Source organism: Diadema antillarum, unplaced genomic scaffold (genome assembly GCF_040938485.1).
Source record: "Diadema antillarum isolate AM-2024a unplaced genomic scaffold, OU_Dant_1.0 seq00001505_RagTag, whole genome shotgun sequence".
Lineage (NCBI taxonomy): Eukaryota > Metazoa > Echinodermata > Echinoidea > Diadematoida > Diadematidae > Diadema > Diadema antillarum.
Window position 1 is genome coordinate 219670 of NW_027272239.1, and position 23241 is coordinate 242910.

The following is a 23241-nucleotide window of genomic DNA, read 5'->3' on the forward strand; positions in this document are numbered from 1 at the left end:
CGTGTATTTTATCTAAGTGTTTTAATTCATTTCTTTTTTATCTGTAACACCGTGTAGATATTATAGACGGAGAATTATCTACAGATGTGAGACTTATAGGGAGAGCCGTCATTTTCAGGTTACGAGAAGGGCTATCATTTGAAAGAGACTAAATAAAGAGAACTGTTTGTAGATTGCTAAACAACATATTGCTCCCAAATGTGATCAATTGTTTGAAAATGATTATTGTGCATCATTGATTATTACGGTGAGAAATACCAATTCCGAGTCGGAGTGTGGGCGGCCAGTGATGCCTTCCTAAATAATATATATATATATATGTTTGTTTTTGTTTTTTTGAGGGGGAGGGAGAGGGGGAGGGGGAAGAGGCTCATGAGATGATGCACAGCAAATCATATACATTGTATTTTCATGCAAGACGGTCTTGCCCTAAAAGTATTCTGAGACCTCCTCATTATTCGTCAAGACTTTCTTCACTTATAAATTCTAGGAGGCCTAATTATTCTCTAATCCCTTTCTATTATGAGTCGGTGTTGTGATCAATTAAGCTGTTTTCATGATTGTTAATCAGCTTGGTCTACTTTTTTTTTTTTCAATCCATCAACTCTCCCAGTCTTCCCTTGATATATTTGCTTAACGATTTTCGCCTTTCCCCCACAATCGGTTTGAGTAACCAAACAGGCAAAACGGCAATGCTCGGAACGAGTTTTTCCGTGGATTTTGATAAGTTTTCTTTGATTTTGTTTGTTAATTTCCATAAGTTTAAAATAGGTTAAAATGAACACTCTTTAAAAAAGTACTAATAATTTTCTTTTTAAGATTGTACGTTTCATTGACTGACACCCCAAACTCCCCACACGTGCATGGTGTGTAGATGTTCCAAAAAGTCCCGTTGAAGAGGTGAATCGAGGTTTGTTGAAACTAGTGTTAGTATTTTCCACATTTCTTTTTTTTTTCTCAATGTAGGCTCTTTTTTGTCAAAGAATTTCTATTGACGAATTTGTCCGGTAACTGAGGTCTCATACTTGTAAATAAAACTGGACCAGCCCGAGCGTCACCCCCCTTTTTTTGTACCAAAGACATCGAAAACAGTGGAAACATAATAGAGAATAAACCATTATATATCGAAGCCTGTTAAAAAACAACAACCTAATCAAATGTTATGGTTAATGAGGATGATATTCCACTACGCCGTGTACCCAGTGGCGTATCTAGGGAAAACGGCGCCCGGGGCAAGCGCGAAAATTGCGCCCCTAATTTCTGAAAAAGACTAGTGTTCGACTCCAACCCCAACCCGGTAGGGACTTTAAGCAAAGTCCACATGATATGCTTTTCAAGCCCTTAAAAGGGGTCTTTTGAGGGTGATTTAAATGTAATGAATTTTGATAAATTTTGGCGAGCGAGCGCAGCGAGCGAGCCGAAAATTTTTGTATTTCAGCTGACAAAACATGGAATTCTTGTCATTTTTTGCTTATCAAATCTTACAATTCTAATCAAGATAGTGACGGCCTTATAGATAACGATTTATCTATACCAACAAACTTAGTACTTTAAAAAATATTCTAAAGGGGGCATTTCATGAAGCATTTTGTCCGACAACTTGTCGGACAAAATTTGCTTTCAGCCAATCAGAAGCAAGGACTTCAGTAGCTTTTAACAGTTTGTCAGACAAAATATCTGACAAATTGCTTCATGAAATGCCCACAATGGACGCGCGAGTTAGCCGAAATTTGTATATTTCCGTGTCATCATCACGTTTTGTTCTTATCTCCTTTTTGTTTTGACAAATTTTGGCGAGCGAGCGCAGCGAGCGAGCCGAAAATTTTTATATTTCAGCTTGCAAAACATGGAACTCTTTTCATTTTTTGCTTATCAAATCTTACAATTCTAATCAAGATATAGTGACGGCCTTATAGATAACGATTTTTACCAACAAACTGAAGACTTGAAAAAATACTCTACATTAGTACGAGCGAGTGAGCCGAAATTTGTATATTTCCGCGTCATCATCACGTTTTGTTCTTATCTCCTTTTTGTTTTGATAAATTTTGGCGAGCGAGCGCAGCGAGTGGGCCGAAAATTTTTGTATTTCAGCTTACAAAACATGGAACTCTTGTCATTTTATGCTTATCAAATCTTAAAATTCTAATCAAGATATGGTGACGGCCTTATAGATAACGATTTTTACCAACAAACTGAGGACTTGAAGAAATACTCCATAAATGAATTAGTACGAGCGAGTGAGCCGAAATTTGTATATTTCCACGTCATCAGTACGTTTTGTTTTTATCTTGTTTGATTTTTTTGGCGCCCCCCTTATGTTCGAAACCGTTGGCGCCTTCTTTTGATCCAATTGGCGATCGCTTCAGAACGAAAGAAATTGCAGCCGCTGCTCCGTGAAACATTTTGCCTGCTAAATATAAAATGACATGATTGTGTGAACACAATAGACATTGTCATCATCACATTTTGTTCTTACCTTCTTCTTCTATATAAAACTTAGAGAGCGAGCGCAGCGAGCGAGCCGAAAATGTTATATTTCAGCTTAAATAACATGGAATTCTTGTGTGAACACAATAAACATTGTCAGTTTGTCCGAATCATCATTAGGCCTATGTTTTGTTTTAATCTTTTTTTAAATTTCGTTTTCTGTCCCCCCCCCCCCCCCCCCCCCCCCCCACCATTCTTCCTCTCCCCCCCCTTTTCCGGTGAGTTTCTTCTTCTTCTTCTTCTTTTCTTTCTTTTTTTCGTTTTTCTTTTTTTTTTCTTCTTCTTCTTCGTTTTTTTTTTTTGCGCCCCCAAGGAGTGGCGCCCGGGGCACGTGCCCCCCTTGCCCCCCCCCCCCCCCCCTAGATACGCCACTGCGTGAACCTCATTTGGAAGCTTCACATGCCTTCTTTAATTCTTTTTTTTTATTGGGGGGGGGGGGCGTTCGTTTAGGGATATAGATCTAAAGAAAAAAAGCATGAAAATTTTAAGTGGTAAAAAATAGTCTTTCTTTAAAGGGGGAATTCCGGACCAATCAAAATTAAAAGAAAGAATGAGACCTCGAAAGCCCAACAGCAAAACTTTGATCAAAATCGGATTAGAAGTAAGGAAGTTGTACAATTTTAAACATTCTCTCTTTTTATCAAAAAAGTACTTGAATAATTATTGTGATGAATAATCAATATGGTGTATGAATGCGCTGATAATGTCTAAAGTAATAACAAAAATTCAATTCTCCTGATATAAAAGACACTGTAAAACATTATTTTGTTCCAATAGCTGTTGCTGAATGTTCAAAATGATGAGACTGGAGCATGATGATTTCATAAAGAAGTAACAAATAACAATTAATATTTTCAAGATCTTTTCATGTGTACAAACCATATCGCAAGTTGCGACGCGATGACATCATCAACTCACCATTTTGCGTATTCATATGAACTGTTAACGAACAACTGTTTCGTAAAAATGAGCGAAACTTCACAATAACTTCCCTAGTTACATAACAAGGAACACTGGTATTCATGAAGTCACGACTAAAACCATCCCACATTTTCTTATCATCTTCTTTCTCTTTCAACAGATTTATTCTCAGATATCACAAATTAAAAAGAATGATGTTGACTCACTTCGCGATCAAACTCTGAATTTTTATTTTAACACGTGTTTTTATGGAAATTTTTTTACAGCCAATGCAGGTGAACAGAGAGCCCTTCATTGGTACACGTACACTTGCAACTGCGGAAAACAGAATCACAGACGCTGCCATCAACGTTGATAAGCTACAAGTCTCTTTATCTTCGCTGAACCGCCTACCTGTTCACATCAACAAGGCGAGTACGAGGAGTGCGTGGTAGCTAGGAGGTGATGTGACGACTATGATGTGATCAGCGAAATTATCATTGCTCGGCAGACAACAATCACAAGCACGATGAGAGACGTTTCAGAGTATTTGAGTGAGCAGAAACGGAGCAATCCAGAGGTTGCGGAGGTCTGGAATGACATCGAAGAGCTTTATAATAAGAAGTGAGTGTATTATTTATACAACTGTGATGACTTGAACCTAAAATGAATGACGAGTTACTCTTCAGTGCCGCTGCTACTCTGCCGTGAGTCAGCTGGTTACATCGGATGTTAATATGGGCGATGTTATGATCCATTTAGCGGCAGGATTTTCCGGTCACGCGGTACTCACTTGTATTCACCTGTTTTGTCGGGCCTCTGACAGTCCTGTAATGCCCTCCCACTTTCAGCAAGCTTCCACAGTAGGCCTATGTCAGACTTGAATATCTTGCCGCCTTTACTGCAGTAATTTTTAATGTCACTGGCCTAGGGGGTAGGTACCTTCTGAGATAGGGGCGCTAACGTTAGCTAGTAAGTTGTTAATAGTTAGCCTTTCCATTACTAGTATTAGGAGTAAAATTTAACCGGCGTTAACGTTAACGTAAAGAGCTCTTTTAAATTCTAGTTTGTTACTGTTAGCGTTAGTGTTAGTGTACTTTCGCACCTGTTTGTCAACTGATCTCCAAACATGCACAAACTCACCCTACAACTAGATCTGTAACAAGGTTAAAATTAGTTATTCAGTAACCTATACTTGCATCTGAGTCTCCAAAGACCCAAAGTGGAATAGAATTTAAGTTTGCACCCTTTTAACAACCGTAGTGTTTACAGTTGTACATGTGTTGGAAAATCGTTGGAAAATCTTGATCGCTGTGCTGCTCTGTACACAAGCACAGTACGAATGCGTTCAGCGAGTGCACAAAGCCGCGAAGCCGAAGGGTCAATTTTGGTCTGAATGTATTAACGACACACCGGCTTCTTTTTCTTCTTCCAGGTAATACAGTCCACTAAATGTGTATCAGCGTACATACTGCTACTGGGCTTTTTCTATGGTGTTGTTGAAAAGCTAAAATTTGTTTTTCCCTTTTCCTTGGCCAAGTCTTGCGTTAGCACCTTGTAGCTTCAGTGCGTGCGTGAGTGTATGCTGCCACATTATATCTTTCTCTTTCTTTTTCTATCTTTTCCTCTTTCATTTTCAGGTAGAATCTATTCCTAAATTTCCCCTTCCTTCCTGTCAATCATTTCTTTGTGGTTTTCCTCTTGTCTAACTTTCTCAGTTTTCTATTTAACCTTGATGGGTTGTTTTTCCCTCCAACTACAAAGTGTATGAGGATCTTTCCTCATAGTTGGAAAGTTTTATACAGAAAAATCCTTATGACATCTTCTCATGTGTTGTTCTAATGAATCATTTTCTTTATTTCCTTTTCAATTCTTTCTTTCCTTCCTATTCATCTTTGCTATCATACAGTTTTGATTCATCTCTGATTCTATAGTATTAGTCTACCTACACAGTGCTTTTTTGTTTTCAATATATTTTTTTCTTTAAAGTAATTGCTTTCCTCTTTTCTTTTCAAACATCCATATCTCCCTTGCTTTCCTTTACGAATGCAAGTTTCTCTTCTTTCTTTCCTTCCATCATTTTTAGTGTACTCTCTATTTTGTAAACCTTTTGTTTCATATTTTCTAGGTTCAACTTTAATACAGTGTATCTTTTCTTTCATTTCCCCTTTATATTCTTTCACCCATCTTATAACCACATTTTTCACAATCTTCTTTCACTCTCACAAGCACACTTGTTTGACCAAAAGATCGGTCTGTATGTGGTCATCTGGCTTCACAGAATCCATTCCCATATAGTCGAAAATGATAAAAGACTCCTCTGGACAGAAGGATTTTTCTGTATAAAACTCACCCTATAACATTTGTTAAGTAACTCTAACTAAACAGTTTTATACAACACCTCAGAATGATGTCGAATTGTGATTGGCCAAGAACATGTCACATGACATTCAATAGAAAATACCTACCAAACTCATTGAGAGTGACAGCCATACAAAAGGCCCCTGGCATGGGCCTATTGCATGGCTCGAAGGTACTATAGCACGGCTTCGTGGGGGGCTACTAATGCATGGCCGCTCACAGAGTTCTGTGGCTCACAGCAGCAAAGCGCCAGCAAACTACATTGTACGTGCTGGCCGGCTGCGCTGCGATGCGCTGCCGGTAAACAGACCATTCGCGGCGGAGTACTGCAACGTTAACGTGTACGCGCAGGTACTTTACCTAGCTAGTTGCATGTATTGCGGCCTACCTAGTTACCTACTGCTGTGTTTTTAGTTTTGACTCTGATCTGCTACGTGGACCACAGTGATCCCAAAATCAAGACTTCATTTCAAGTTGAGAAACCGTAATTTGATTATTTTTCTGTGTTTTTATACAAAATCATTTTCGGAAATAGAGAAAGTCTAGACCTACTACTAGATCTACCGACATCTCAGGTAGGCTTAACAGTCAGGCCTAACTCGATCTAACGTTAGCGTAGAATGGGTATAGACCCTGCGGAGTTTGTGATTCCTGTGACTGTGTGGTCGAATCATGACGAGTGTTTGAAAGCAGTACACAGGGTGGTTTACAATTCTCAGCCTAATTGTTACATTTATTTTTGGGCCTTCCTGAGTTGGCGGTCACTAATTTAGTACTGTGATTGTGGACAAGGTGTTGTATAAAACGAATAATTTATGATTTTGTTCGTGCATTGGGGCACGTAATACCGCACTCGGCGCGAGATTCGCCACTGGTCTATTCAACGCGGCGCTACGCGTCCTTGTTGAATAGACCAGTGGCTTATCTCGCGCCTCGTGCGATATTCGTGCCCTATGCACTCACAACTCATAAATTATTCGTATACTAGACACTCTAATGCAACTTTAGTTATTCAGTAGGACCTAGGGCCTAGCCAGGCCTAACCTATTATTGAACCTTCTACATGTAATTGCATCTGAGTCTTCAAAGTAGAAGAGAAGTTCAAGTTTCGGAAAATCTTGATTGCCCGAAATGCTACTCTGTACACAAACAATCGGCACAGCACAGTTCGAATACATGTATGTTCATCCTTTAATCCGAGTGTAGCGATGACAGCAGCTTTTTCTATGTTGTCTCAAGTGAAAAGCTAAAATTTGTTTTTTTCTTGTTTTCCTCAGCCAAGTCTTGTGGTAGTGGTTGTTTGCAGCTTTTATTCAAAGTGGTTGAGCATGTGTTTGTGCAGCCCCTTATACCTTTCCAATTTCTTCTAAAATCTTTTCTTCTTTCATTTTCAGGTATTCCTAACTTTCCCTTTCCTTCCTTTTAATTTCTTTGTGGGTTCCTCTTGTGTAACTTCCTCAGTTTCCTGTTTGATTTTACTTTTTGCATTTAATTATTCTTTGTTTCCTTCATGGGTTATCTTTCCTTCATCTACCTTTCAAACTTTCCTTTCTTTCCTTCCATCTACCTTTCAAACTTTCCTTTCTTTCCTCTCCAATATCTTTTTCTTATATTTCATCCTGATGTGTCCTTTTCTTTATTTCCTCGTCAACCTAGGCCCTACCAGTACACTGTCTTTTCTTCGTATTCATCTTTGCTTTCATCCAAATTTGATTCATCACTCGTATTATTCTACCTAGTGCTTTTTTGTTTTCTATCTTTAGTTCTTCTTTGCTTTCCACTTTTCTTTTCAAACATATTCATCTCTCCTTTGCTTTCCTTTATAATGCAAGTTTTTCTTCTTACTTGCCTTTCATAATCTTTTGTTTTTATCTTAAGTGTACTTTCTATTTTGTAAACCTTTTGTTTCACTTTTCCTGGTTTACTGTTTTAGTATCTTTTCATTCATTTCCTTCCCCCGTTTCCTATTCTTTCTCTTTATATTCTTTCACCCTTGTCTTGTAACCACATTTTTCACAATCTTCTTTCATTCACACACACACACACACACTCACAACACGAACAACAACCCCAAACCTCAATCACTTGCTACTGCAAGACTCAGTACAAGCTGAGGGAGAGGCGGAAAAACAGGATTATCTTTTTAAAGATAGCATTGAGATAGCTACATTTACATGTAGATAAATCGCTGTGCTCACTGCCATGCTGTGAACATGTTTTGTATGCATGCTGCGCCGTTTGCTGCTGTGCAGTGCTGTTATTGCACAGCGAACTAACTATGATCGACATATTTCAACAAGTGTAAAAGTGTAAAACGGCAAAAATTCAATTTTTACTGGACTTGGGTCTCACTCATATGCAAATATTGGTGGTTGTTGGATATTGTGCAAATTTGGAGAGGCTCTTGAGGCCATTGGCCTGGGATGCTGATGAGAGCCCCTCTTCACTTCTCATCCATTTCACATGTGACATACACTGTATACTTGTAAATTGTCTCATGTTCACATGGTGATTATTTTGGTACTCACACGTGCACTGTCCATGATGAAAAGAAAAAAAAAATTCTGTCTGTTCGTTTTGACAAAAGTTGAGTCTTAATCAACTGATATGCAGTGACCCACCAAAGCAGGGGTGCCAGCGGCTTCACTTACTACCGGGCTGCCGCACCTATCGGCCTGCCACACCTATCGGCCTGATCCGACTCAGAAATTTTCAGTGCTTTGTTCATTCCATTCTCACTCTTTTTCTTGTTGCTTTTTAGTCTTGTCACAATGTTCGTCTGCTTTTAACCAGTTGAGGGCTGTTGTATTTTGCTACAACACGCATTTCCCATAGACGCTTGCCCAAGTATGGGTATACTCGGGACTCGTCCTCAACGGGTTAACTGTGGAAGACAACACATACTGTGTAGTTACTTGCGTTTAGCTGTACCTAGCTGTAGCTATCTTTACCTATCTTGATATCTCCCAACCAACATATCTATCAGACTGTCAGTTGGATGATCACCTGGATGTAACTTTGAAAATATTTCAATGGAGTTCTTTGGGTGCCCAGTACTTTGTGGTCCATTGTCATTGTTACTTTACTTCACTATATACTCAAATACATTGTAGGGTGTCATGTGCAACCTCAGATTGAAGGAGATTTAGTGCATGCACTACTTGTATATCTTACCTCATTCATTGCAGTCTCTGCTCTATTTCTGATATTGATGCAGGTTATGGCATCAACTCACTCTAAAATTGTTGGACTTCGTCAAGCAGCCCATCTTTGCACAAGGAGATGGACTTATCAAGGTATGGCAACCAACATGTACTTTACAACAACAACAACAAAAAAAAGAAGAAGAGAAGAAGTCCGGCGGGATCCTAACCATGAACACTATTTTTGAACAGTCTGCCTATTGCGCTGTTCATGCACCTATTGTTCCACTCGGTTATCGAAACTCTCGCGCGTGACAGCTGTCGGTTACTATGGTCACATGGAATGCTTGGTTTTAGGACCCATGCTGGAATGTTACTCCTGAGCTTTCGGTATTGTTTACATTCACGACAAATCTCATTATCCCACCTTCTACTTATGTATTTATGACATACAGTTACGCCATTTTCTATACTCTGCAACACACCCCTTGAATCTCTGCAGTTGTTGTTCACTGCTGCAACATGTGACCTTTCAGCTTTCTGTTTTTCTGTATTTTTATTTAGTGATATATATTTAATTGGATTTTTTGTTTTGTTTGTTTTAATCGGTTTCCCCAGATATAGTTGGTCTTAAAAAACATCCGTACTTTAAACTTCCCCTAATCTGATTACTCACGGGACCTGCGGCTGTACAAGCTAATGCTTTTACGCAGGCCCCATCATATTTTTTTTTCGCATTATGACCACAGTGTAATTCGCATGCATACAGACCTCGTGTTTATACCAAATCAAACTTCTGTACATTCTGATGAAGTCTCATCTGAATTATGTTTTGTATAATTTTCGTATTTATATACTTTATTGTGATATATGTGAGAAATATGAAAATAAATTGAAATGAAAAAAAAAATGAAAATGAAATGAAAAAGATAATTAAAATAGGGGTATTCTTAATGCTCCCTACTTCTGTCTTACATTTTGTGAAGCCTTTGTATGGCAATCGTGGTGAAGTATGTGTATTACATGTAGCTAATGAAAAACAAATTGTTTTGTGTGTTTTCTAATGCTAGTGAAGATAAAATGTGTATATTATTTGAAAGTTTCTATGCACCTGTGTCAGTGCTTGGAGTATCAGACTGTCAGCATTACATGCAAACATTTTCACATTCAAGCTTGATGTGAATTTACAATGTAAAGGGCTGTCAAACAAAATGGTTTATTTTATTTTATTTTTTTAAATCATGGCTGCTCCTAAAACATTGATTGATAAGTACTTGTTTATGTAGGGCAATCTGTCAATGAAAATGCAATGTATACCGTGATTTACTGGGTTTTTTTTCCTCATGCAGTTGTATGAAAACTTCCTGTCCGACTTTGAGCATAGGATCAACCCCCTATCACTGGCCGAGCTTGCAGCTATCATTGTGCGACAGGTCCCAGGTAAGGGAGTTCAAGAACCATATGAAGAGTTTGATTGCAAAACAAGTTAACTCCATTTTAGTTAATTTGAGGTATTTGCATTTAGAGCTTCTAAAAAGCAGAGCGAATTATAAGAAAGTGAGGGATATGTTTAATCATAAGTTCTAGAATTTTCCTTGTGATGTAACAAGTGAGGTATCACTGGAATAGGTCTATTTCATGATAGACTTGCTTTAGCAAGTTTAAAAATGATGCTTAAATTGGCACTTACACGCATGTAGTCTTTTTGCGATCAAACTCTTCATATAATTTTATTATACACTGTAGCAGATCATCAGATAAGAGCTCCTTGCCAGCACTCCCCTAAACCAGAGAATTTCAGTTGCAGAGTTTGTTTTATGCATCAGAGAAGCATATGCAACTTTGTGATCAATGTCAAAGTGAAACGAGATATGAAACTCGTCACGCTGACGAGTTAGGTGATACGCTTGGGGTCATCAGGTGTCGGTCATCTGTGATCGACAAAGAAAAGAATGTGATATAGGCACCTTGAAGTTATATTTAGCGTGCATGCAAAACCGTTTCTCTAACCACTCGGCCACGGGACATCCCCGGAAATGGTAAGGCAAAAAAGAAATGTATAGATATTACAGGGGGAAAAAGTCAATGCCCACTCAACAATCATGGCCGCGTGAACATGTATTGCATTGCTAGATGGAAATGTGGCCTTGTAACGACTGATGTCGCTATGCCATTTCTGGCAACTTGGGAAAAATACGCGCCGTAGACATAAAGCCTATAATCGGCTGGTTTTGATACCTTGCCTTTAATCACAATTTTCAGTGTGATGACGTCATCAAAGTACAAAACAATGACATGGTCTTGAAAGACAATTGTTCAAAGTACAACACCTCCGTCGTCGTCATTACATACTATGATCGGTTTGACAAAGTCAGCCTGCAAAATTTTGCAGCAGTCGAAGCAATGTGGTCTCCAACACAAAAAAGAGGGATATGGTGTGTGTCTGTGTGTGTGTATAGGTGCGTTTATATACGAACGTGATTTCTACATGGACGAATATGTAATACAAAATTGAAGAAAAAAAGTAAAATAGCTAAGTATTTTGTTTCGTGATCTTGTGGGGTTCGAACCCGCAACCTCACATCTCTGAGACGTCGCCTTTAACCACTCGGCCATACGTCTCGGCGAGAAAATATGAGGAACGTAAACTTATGTATGTGAAAGCTGAATCGGGAATCGTTTTGTCCACATTCCATTCTCATTTTCAGTTTTAAACTGCAAAATTGTCAACCTGATGATGAGATTTCAAAAAATAAAATGCATGATTACTGAAGCTTATTGTCTCAGCTACAACATACTTAAGTTTCAGAGGAAATGAAGCAAAATCAGCTGAGATAAAGGTGCTTAAACGTTGTCAAGTCAATGCATGGTTTTAAAAAAAATCACCTCCCATAGACATAACACGTAAACTTGTCCGATTTTGCATCTTTACCTTTAATCACAATTTAAGGTATGATGACGTCATCAAATTTCAAAACCATGACATGGAATTAAAAGGCAAATGTTCAAAGTACACCATATCTGAATTTGGGATAATATTGAGCTTAAACAACAGAGATACGAGCAAATGAATGTCAGAAACAGTACCTCAAAAAAATTAATTCCACTTTTTTGATTTCAGATGATGATATGATGACGTCATAATGTAATTATGGAAATATTAATACTTGAAACGTTATTTCCAATTCATATGTTTTTGTAATATGCAATAAAAACATAGGGTAACCAGACGTTTTAAAGAGCTATGGCGAAATAAACAAAGACATGTTTTTCGCTATATTTGCACAAAGACGCGCACACGAAATTTCAACTTTGACGCCAACGCATTCCTTTGTTATAGGTCAAAATTGATCGGAAATCAATGGATATTGTTACTTAATGTATCAGGAATCCAAATCTGTCAAAAAATGTGCATTTTCAGTTTGCTTACGCGCACTACGCGCGAAAATGTGCGGACGGACGCGAACGCGCGAAACGCTTAAAATTGTCTGAAACTTCGAGATTTCCCATTGGTAAGTTGTTTTGAGCCTTTTAAAAGTTTGACGCGCGCGTACGCGCGCGTAATAATGTCTTAGGTAATTAGCATTAAAATGTATGATAGAGCGTGACCTGAACTTAATGTCCGCCGAAAATGATACAGACATGACCTTTAGATATGAAGTTATGATCGATCATGTAACATGGTCCGAAAATCACAAAATGGCGCCTAGATGACGTCATAGATATGTTACTGTCATGAAAACCTTATTGTGGCTAGATTTTGTCATGAGACATGTTCCCTGAAAATGTCATGTTATTCCGTAATGTCATTCTTGAGATATTGATGACACAAAATTGTCCAGAAAGAAAGAAGAATAAAAAGAAATAAAGAGAGATTTTGACAATCACAATAGGTGATACGCTGATAGCGTATCACCTAATTAAACATAAATGTTGATAGAATTTTACATAATACCTGTTTCATACAGTCAAAGGTAAGGAACCAATCACTTGACATACATGTGTAGGTGGTAATTTTGCCATTTTGTCTCTTACGTGAATTGTGACAAACATGTCCCATTACTGACTGCCTACAGCAGCTGTATCAAAACTTCAAGTGGTGATAGATGTCTGTAATACATGTATCTTGGTGTTGATTTCATCTACAGAGGAGGTATTCATACAAATGTGTTTCACATATTTTGTTGTTCTTAATTTGGATGAACAGTAGCAATGTATTAAGAAGAAAAGTGCACAGAATCTAAAATCTACTTGAATGTCTAGATGTGCTTTATACATGGTGACAGACAAACAGTAACAGTATGTTTAAATATACAATGTGCTAAAGTCAGCAAATTGGAGATGATTATGTTGAGTGTTACAGAGAAAAATTGTCTTTCCAAATTTGCCTTTTTTTTTTTTTTTTTGTTCCCAGTAACTGCAGTCAACTCCGTGTTAGTCGACAGAGCATCTTATGGGTTGAATAATCGGCCACGTCAGTAAGAATTTAAAAGTCCTAATTTACGTCATAGCCTTATATGTCTTATTCTCTGCATATCGAATGCGAAAATTGAATATCACCCAAGTCTATGCATTTTTGTCAGTCCTGCATATACTATGTAGAGTTGACTGTTTATGGATTGATGGCAGGTTGTTTGACGTTATGAAATGTTCTCTTGCATTGCTCAATCCTGTGCAGATTACAATGAAGCATTGGCTTTCATGGATAAGATGGAGGAGAAGGTTAAATCCGATGACCAAGCAGTCATCCTTTGCACTACAGTCAACGGGATGATGAAGCTGAAGGTTAATGACCTTGAAGGCACCAAGGTGTGTGAAAATAGTGAATCCTCTTACTTTCTACAATACCCTGAATCAATAAATATATGTACGAAATGAACATGAAAAAAAGGGCCTCTCTTTAAAGACATGCACTCTCTACTTAATTGCTTCAATGCTTCATTATGAAGGGCTAAATAGACAGATTAGCTGACTTTGTGTACAGCTGTGCACCTTTTTTAGCCCAAGGCCGCTTTGGCTCCTACAAATCATTTCAAGGCTCATAGTTTGATTGAATTTGAATCTTTTCTATTTTATTTTTGATCAACATCGCAGCCCACGCATGACAGCTTTGCGGCCCACCAGTTGAAAAGCAGGGGTCTATGGTACAAGTGTTCCTTTTGAAATGTGTTTGAAAACGAAGGTGTGCTTGCTACACAGTATGTGCATGATAAATATTTTACTTTCAGTAGAAACCCCTTTGCTTTATATAAAGAAAATTTGTAGTTTGTGCGAATCAAATACCCCTCGTTTCATGTCCCTGAATTAGAGAGCATAATTATTTTGGCAAAAATATCAATGACAAGTAATAGAACAGAAGTCTCTTCATGTCCTGTATGAAGTAATAGCTGAAGTGAATCACATTTCATGTGTCGTCTTTTTTTTTTTTTTTTGGTTTAGTATTTCTGCTCCAAATAATTTTACTTTTCTCTCCCAGGCCAGAGTTGAAGAGGCGCAGAAAATCCTTGACAACTATGATGGGGTGACGTCTGTCCATTCCAGGTTCTATGACCTTTCCAGCAACTACTACAAAGTCACAGGAAACCATGCCTCCTACTACAGGGACGCCTTGAGGTATCTTGGCTGCCTGGACATCAAAGACATACCAGGTACAAACTGACTTACAACTTAGGGGCTCCTAGCTTATTGCACCTGCGGGGATGTTTTCTCTAGTGCGGGGATGTTTTCTCTATGAGTAGTTTTTGTCTTTAGTTGCTAGTGCAGCGCTCAGTAGTGTAAACATATACTGGGAGTTTCAAACTGCAGGGGATCCTGTTGTATGTCTTTTGGACTGACTCTGTTGTAATTTGGCGCACTTATGTCTCTCAGGCACCTACTGTACATGAGTGTGGCCATGTCAGCACTCAGTATTGTAAAGGGGAATTCCAAACCTGTTGGAAGTTAGTCTAGAAAGAATAAAGTCTTCCAAGCACAACAACGAAAATTTGATCAAAATTGGGCGAAAATTAAGGAAATGATGTTGTAAAGTTTTGCTAATTTTCACATAGCAGTTCTTGAACAGTCTATGCATATATGCAAATAGTGAATTGATGATTTCAACCCTTCTTAACCTGTTATATAGATTCTACATGAAATGTTAAAATTTCCACTTTCTCGTTCACTTGTAATTACTGATATGCCCCAGTCTCAAATCTTAATTATATTTGACTGATCATACTTTGAAGTTATTCAGCCAGGAATAACATAATGTTTGACACTTATATAACAGAAAATTTAAATTTGCATCATTTCACCATTTTCGTCAAAATGTCATCTTTACAAGAATTTTTGTGGTAAAAAATTAGCAAATATGTGAAATTTCATATCTTTCTTAGTTTTAATATAATTTTGTTGAAATTTTCATTGTTGTGCTTGTCATATTTTACTCTATCCTTCTCAGACCAACTTTTAACTGACCTGAAATTCCCCTGTAATGACTAAAGACATTTTCCCAATTATGAAAAGGTGTTTCCTCAAATCTGCCAATAATGCTGTTTACATATATTGTTGTGCACTTCATGAAATGAAAGATGTAATTGCTAAAATGGTTTGTACTAATATTATTTGTATCAGATGCAGAAAAGAGAGAAAGAGCCTTCAACCTAGGTCTTGCAGCCCTTCTTGGTGATGGTGTCTACAACTTTGGTGAACTGGTGAGTAGACCATTATTATTTTTTTTTTCAACTATCTAATGGGCAAGAAGATTTCCTAGAATTGGTTATATGTTGTGTATGTACACTGTGGCCATGTATTTGATGAGTGCAAAATGTCCAAAGAGAAGTATCTATCACATCAGAAGACAGTGACGTAATTTCTTCCTTTTTATGCCTCCGCCACGAAGTGGCGCCGGAGACATTATTTTTTCGGGTTGTCCGTCCGTCCGTACGTCTGTCCGTCCGCATTCGTTTACGCGATAACTTGAGTAATATTGACTGGACTTTAACCAAACTTGGTCCAAGTATAAAATATGATGGGACAATTACTTGATAAGATTTTGGATGAAATCGGCTTAAGGCCAAAGGTCAAAGGTCAAGGTCAAATCATGAAATTGTATCCGATTACGTGATAACTCAAGATCGGATCAAGCAAATTTCACCAAAATTGGTCCGAGGATGATGTGTGATGGGACAATTACTTGTTTAGTTTTTGAGTGAAATCAGACAGAGGTCAAAGGTCAAAGATCATGGAACTTGGTACATACGCATGTACTGATTGGCAGGGATTATCTAGGGAATTTAGGGGTCATGGGTCAATAGTCAGGGGTCAAAGGTCAAGGTCAAATCCTCAAAATTTCACTATTTCCTTCATATCAATGCAATGCTTGCAGGATTATTTTAAAACATACATGTATTACCTAATGGAGGTTCTCTGGGAAACTTCCTGCCAGAAGGTCAAGGGTTAAGGGTCAAAGGCCAGGCTTAAATGCAAAAAAAAAAAGAAATCTATTTTATGCTGTAATTCACTTTTTATGCCTCCGCCACGAAGTGGTGCCGGAGGTATTATGTTTTCGGGTTGTCTGTCCGTCCGTCCGTACGTACGTCCGTCCGCATTTGTTTATGCGATAACTTGAGTAATATTGACTGGAATTTTACCAAACTTGGTCCAAGTATAAAGTATGATAGGGGAATTACTTGATTAGATTTTGGGCGAAATCAGCCAAAGGTCAAAGGTCAAGGTCAAATCATGAAATTGTATCTGTTTACGCGATAACTCAAGACTGGATTAAGCAAATTTCACTAAACCATGTTCAAGGATGATGTATGGTGGGACAATTACGTGATTGATTTTTGAGTGAAATCGGACAGAGGTCAAAGGTCAAAGATCAAGGTCAAATCCTAAAATTTATCTGTTTACGTGATAACTCTAAACTGGATGAAGCAGCTTTCACCAAACTTGGTCCAAGGATGATGTATGATGGGGCAATTAATTGAGTAGATTTTAGTGACATTGGCAAGAGGTCAAAGGTCAAAAGGTCAAGGTCAAATGCTAAAAATGTTGCTATTTCCCCCATATCCATGCAATGCCCGAAGGTATTTTCTTGAAACTTAGTGTAGACATGAACTACAGCATAAAGATTCTCCAGAGAGAGTTTCATGTCATAAGGTCAAAGGTCAAAAGGTCAAAGACAAGGTGAAAATGTTACAATTTCACTTTTCTCACAAATGGTTCAATGTATCTTCATGGAACTTGGTACATACACATTTACTGACTGGCAGGGATTATCTAGGGTATTTAGGGGTCATGGGTCAATAGTCAGTGGTCAAAGGTCAAGGTCAACTCATCAAAATTTTACTATTTCCCTCATATACTAGTATGCAATGCTTGCATTATTATTTTTAAAACTTAATATACATGTATTACCTAATGGAGATTCTTGTGGAAATGTCCTGCTAGAAGGTCAAAGGTTAAGGGTCAAGGCCAGGTTTAAATGAAAAAAAAAAATCAATTTTATACTGTAATTACACTCTTTTCAAGACATTCAAGATATTTCTGACAAACCTGTCATTTTGATTTTGCCAGTTATGTGAAACTGTCATCACACATTGTGAAGACATTACATATACACCTATTGGGAGAATCATGCATTATGGTGGAGGCATCATGGCGACATTTCTAGTTCATCATACCTTGAAAATTACTCAATGCATAAACCTGTTAAAGGGTTGGTCAAAAGTCAAGTAAAATCCTCAATTCCCCAAATACACGTACCTGCACTCTTAGACAATAGCAAACCTAGTTCAAGGAAAGTGAACATTCAAGACATTTATGACAAACCTGTCATTGCAATATTTTGCCACTTATGTGAAACTGTCATCACACATTGTGAAGACATTGTACTATACACATTGAGAGAACCATGTATTATGGCGGAGGCATACCAGTCGCCATAGCGACATTTCTAGTTCCTTTTGTTTTTCTTGCTTTGCAGGTGTTTCAGTTGCAATCAAAGTTTTGTGATATGATCATCAAGCTCAGTTGATGTCTGGTCACAATGACTGGTGTTGGATAATGGGATAGTTTCATCTTGGCATGAGTTTGTCTTGTCTGTGACATCCAGGTGTAGGATACTTTTGATCATGTCTAAAAACTGCAGAGAACTTGTCATGTGGCTTCACATATTGTGTTATTACAAGCTTACTTCGCAGTCTCTGCTGTCTGTATAGTGCTGTCGTGTTGTACATGGTGTATTAAGTTTTTCAATGCTATGGGTGTCATTAGGATAAGGTAGTGTAATTGAACTGGGATGTATTCATCTCTTGATGATGCCTCTTCTTGCCAGCTTGCTCATCCTGTTCTGGCTTCACTCCGCTCTACTGACAAGTCATGGCTAGTGGACCTCCTTTTCGCATTCAACAGTGGCAATCTGGACCAGTTTGAGTCACTGGCACAGGTGTGGAAACAACAGGTGGGTTTGACATACATCATGCAAAAATTTACTTTGTGCCTTATATCTGATCCACACTGTATGGCCTACATACTGGAAGTAGCCAAAGTGGCTGAATTATTCTAGATTGAATACTGTATATACGCTATATATTGCCAAAAAGGTTTTTATTTTCAAAAATTGTGCGAGTCTGGTGCTATTCGCAATTTAACAACACACAAACGTATTACATTGCAACTCTGATACTAACATGAGTGTGATGTGCACGTGTATATTTCTACCTCTATTTTTGTACTCCACAATTGCAAAATTAAACACTCACGATATTGTCTGGGACTCCCAGTTCACAAAAAAATAGACTCACTAAATACAGTGAACTCCTGTTATTACGAAGTCCTCCGGACTGGCGGTTTTCATTGTCTTTATAACCAAACATCATAGTGTATAAAGGATGATAATGTTGGGACCTGAATTTTCATTTCGTTGTAACAAGAATTTTGTTATAGCCATGTCTATTGTAACGAGCATGCACTGTATGTGGTGTGTTCAGCATGTAATTGAAAGTATCAAACTAGTACTTACAGTACTGTAGGTGAGTAAACAATTCATTATCTCATTTTTGCAGAAGATTGATTTGATGGGTAGTATATTGTTGTAATCCTGCATTTTGTGCAAAATGTTCATCACCAACCTTGACCCTTTTTTTCCCCCCAATTTGCTCCAGCCTGACCTGGCCACAAGTGAGCTGCCCCTGAGGCAGAAAATCTCCCTCCTCTGCCTGATGGAGATGACTTTCACGAGGCCGGCAAACAATCGAAGCCTCTCTTTTGCAGAGATCGCCCAGGCTGCCAAGTTGCCACTCAATGAGGTGAGATGTCCCCAAAGTTTTGATGTGTAATAGAGAATAGAGCATAAGGAGCCTAGCTTATTCACACTTGCAGTGAAATACTGAGTTATTTTGAATGTGAACACAAATACTCCGCAAAATCAACCACAAAATCCTGTGATATTTAGGATGGTAATTCAAACTTCACGCGAAATATACATGCAAACTTTGAGTGTGAATCGTGTTCTGAAACATCATCCACCGCACTGCGGTGTATTTTTCAAGTGACCTGATACACTTAATGTCTTTTCCCCACAGTAGATGTGTGTATGTGCGGTGCTTCTCTTGGAGAGTTGTACTTTTGAGCCAGAAATACCACTGTACCATATAGAGAATTAATGAGAGATAATTTACAATGACTGAATGAATGAAGATCCTTTTTTTTCAATCCTTCATTCTTTCATTTGTATTTCTGGCCAGAAATATCACAGGATTTTGTGAATGAGACCAGTGCCAACTGAAGTACCGCAATACACATATCTATTATTGTGATATTTTTGTCAATGAGAACAGTGACAGTGTATATTTCTAACCTTGGCATACATGTAACAACACAATAATTCTAATGTGAATGCACCCACTATTAACACTGATGTGGCCAACCTGGGTAAACAAGGAGATGCTTTCATGTTTGTTATCCTTTTATTAGTGATATTGTTATCTTTGTAATCATATTTGTTGTTCTTCTTGTGATGATGATGACGATGATGATATTTATGACATATTGATATCTTAATCATCATTACTATTTTTATTGCGGTAATCACAAGTATTTCATCAATATCTTCAGTGTCATTATTTTTCTAAGGCTTTTCAAATATGAGACAAGGTGACAATAAAAGAAAAGTCAAACATACTGTAAAAGTGGAAATTTTCGCGGTGTTCAAATTTTCGCGCAGATCGCGCAACCATATGTGCCTGTGCGTGATGTCTTGATTCGGCGGAATTAAAAACATGCGAAACTCTTCCGACCCGGCCAAGCGCGAAAAATTAGTCACGCGAAAATATCCACTTTTACAGTAGTCTAACTTGAGCTACATGATTGTTTGTTTCCCTGTTCTTAGGTTGAGATCTTGGTCATGAAGGCACTGTCCCTGGGGCTGGTTAAAGGCTCAATAGACCAAGTGGAGAGCAAGGTACACATGACTTGGGTCCAACCCAGGGTCTTGGACTCCAAACAGGTAAGATGCCATGTTCAAAGAGGGTCAGGTTCCTACTTGATACAGTTAATCTTAGCCTTGTAACAAATATGAAAACAACAATTTTCAAATGCACTCACATTTGTGTCTAACCTCTCCTCAATTTAAGTACATTCAACTGCTGGCTTTTTCTCTGTTCAGTACATGGTTGTTACATGCAGAGGCTGATTTCTTGTTTTAACGCAGCAGAAATCTGTCAAATGTAACGGGAGATCCATCAAATATGAGATGCTGGAAATAAAGTAATGCCCAAAGCTTGACTGAACTCTGCATGAGACTTTTTTTTGAAGTGTTTATATGTAATATGTGCAGTGTAAGTTTCAGCTACTGTATAACGGCATATCGTCGCTGGGGTGACAAGACCTTGTATCTTAAATTTTTGATGAAAATTACTTTTTTGGATTAATGGTCAAATAATGGGTTAAGTGAATAGTGATGTCCTGACCAAATTCAAACTGTCTTACTCCAAAGATAAAGCCACCATGGCATGTCAAACGAAAGGCTATCCCATTCGTTATAGTGCTTTGGCCGCCTTGTTTTTTTGCTCTTCTGAACATTTCACATTTTGTAGATACGAGGTCTTGTCGCCCCAGCGATGATATATATCTCAGGGTTTTTTATTTTCCTAAATTTCACTTGTCTGGTGCTAATTGCAAATATAAAAACATGCAAAATATATACTCTGATCCCAACATAAAGTGACTTGCATGCACATTTCTCAATTCATTACTGTACTCAACGCTCATGAATTTAACCATTTTTGGGGAAGTCCCAATTTGTGAAAAATCGGACTGGCTAAACATTTGGCGTATACAGTATATTAGGCATATACGGTATATAAACGAATCTGAAAAGGATGAAATGAGAGGCACATCTCAGTGTGTAGCATAGAAGCCAGTAGGTTTCAAGAGTGTCACCCTGTTGGTTAACCAGGGCTGTTGTCATTCAACTGGCATTGCAAGTTGGAAGTTTTTTGTTTGTGACTCCTTGTTTATAGATTGCCACCATGCAGACTCGTCTAGGAGAGTGGTGCGAGTACATCAAGAACACACAGCTCATGTTGGAAGACCGGGCACAGGACATCCTGGACAGGAATTGAATTGGCCCAGGGGGTGATCTCACTGAGATCACCAGGAGATGGACAGTGAATTGGTCACTCCAGTGTCTGGTTTAGCTATGCTTTATTCCACCTTGTCGGGCCGGAAGGGAATTTGCCACATTCTCACTCGTCCCAAGTCTCAACATGGATTCAACGACTAAACCTGGAACACTTTAGTGGATATTCGAATGCAAGTCATTCAGCTGTCATCATTCACATGAGTAACTGTGACGTTATTAGGGCCAGCAGATGGTATAAGTTGAAGGAGGGATAGGGTGTGTGTTCACAGGAAGGCAGAATGTTTTTTATGTTTGTAGGGGGAAAAGTCCAGGGCATAGGTATACATGTTTATTTATTTGAGGCTGGAAGCTTGCAGAGTCTTTTATGAACAAATGCTCAATAAAATGATCCCTCTAGAATGGCACAGGTTTATATTTGTAGGCTTGGAATGACATTAGATTTCGGCTTGTGAACATACTGTTTGTATGTTGTTCACAGTCTTTATTCATAATCTTAATTTAACTTAGACACATCTAATTACCGGACTTACGTACAACCCTGTCTAGAACCTATTTTTGTAGCTAACTGCAAGGTGTTTCCGAAGTTAGGACAGCTGACTGATCAGGGCTGTTACCAGAGTGGGCAGCAGATTATTATTATTGTTTGGTTTTTTTTGGTCAGAAGCAAACCTCTGGATATTCTAAAATTTTCTTCTCATGGCCTACAATATATTGTTGTCACAAGGAATAGAAATTATTGTTTGTTTGTTTTGGTTGGGGGGGGGTGGCTAAAGATAAATAAATGCATTTTGCATGATTTAAAAGAATTTATATGTTTCTTATACAAAATCTTGATTTTCGAGCAATTTTAATGGAGGTAAAAATTGTGAATATGTGAAAAATCTGCCAACTAAACATGAAGCCCAACAGCTCAGAAAGTAGTTACCTGTATTAAATCAGGGTCATGTGGTCTGGTTTCACATCTGAAAAGGACTGATTCTTAGTTGAGTCTACGACTACTTAACTTCCCAGGCCCTGAACACAGAACTGTTCCTTTCCATCTCTTTGAGCCTTGTACAAATGTATTAGAAAAACTGAAAATCTTGAAATGTCCCCCCCCCCAAAAAAAAAAAAAGAAAAAAGAAAAAAAGTGCAGATTTCACAGAGCTGGTGACCATTAGTTGTATGTGTGATTAATCTGTGGTCATATTAGGCTCTTCCAATCCAACAATACTGGAAAAAAGGGAGAGTGGGTGGGGGTGGGGTTGGGAAGTGAGAGGAACCATATTCAGTGTTCATGTCTAATATTTGGTACATGTTGAATCTAAATGTGATTAAGTATGTGTATACATCTGTATTGTCCCAGGCAGATGGATACATGTATGTGGTAATGATGTGTACTTGCAAATAAAAGAGCATCATCATCGTGCTACTTCCATTGTTTTTGTGATTTTTAAAAAAAATCAAATTTGCTTTTAAATTGAAAGGAAGACATAAAATCATTTGGTACTTCTATTCTGTACTCAAAAATATTTATTGACACCATGATTGGGAATACATAAACCAGCACATGTCCAGGTTCTTCTATTCATTAGTAGAGTATTGCAGCAACAGTCCCAAGAAAAAAAAAGAAAGAAGTGCATTTCCCCTAAATACAAGTATATGCATCTGCACAGACAATTGCCTGGTGTTGCCAACATCAAACAACCCATCTTCTTCATATAACACCATTACAATAAA

General features: G+C 38.1%; 1 protein-coding gene across 1 annotated transcript; it reads left to right on the forward strand.

The window, feature by feature from the left end:
* The first annotated feature begins 3881 nt into the window (after positions 1-3881).
* Positions 3882-22731, forward strand: LOC139710158 (26S proteasome non-ATPase regulatory subunit 13-like). Its single transcript, XM_071622091.1, has 10 exons — positions 3882-4014; positions 8969-9047; positions 10244-10334; positions 13573-13703; positions 14371-14542; positions 15507-15586; positions 18214-18339; positions 19043-19186; positions 20269-20385; positions 21401-22731. The coding sequence occupies exons 1-10, from the start codon at positions 3920-3922 to the stop codon at positions 21500-21502; spliced, it is 1137 nt and encodes a 378-aa protein (XP_071478192.1). The 5' UTR covers positions 3882-3919; the 3' UTR covers positions 21503-22731.
* Positions 22732-23241: the final 510 nt, after the last annotated feature.

Bases quoted from the DNA above. Each gene is read 5' to 3' on its own strand.
- LOC139710158 (XM_071622091.1), top strand. From the start codon at position 3,920: ATGAGAGACGTTTCAGAGTATTTGAGTGAGCAGAAACGGAGCAATCCA. The intron at 10,335-13,572 runs GTAAGGGAGTTC...AATCCTGTGCAG, and splicing joins CATTGTGCGACAGGTCCCAG to ATTACAATGAAGCATTGGCT. The intron at 15,587-18,213 runs GTGAGTAGACCA...TCTTCTTGCCAG, and splicing joins TCTACAACTTTGGTGAACTG to CTTGCTCATCCTGTTCTGGC.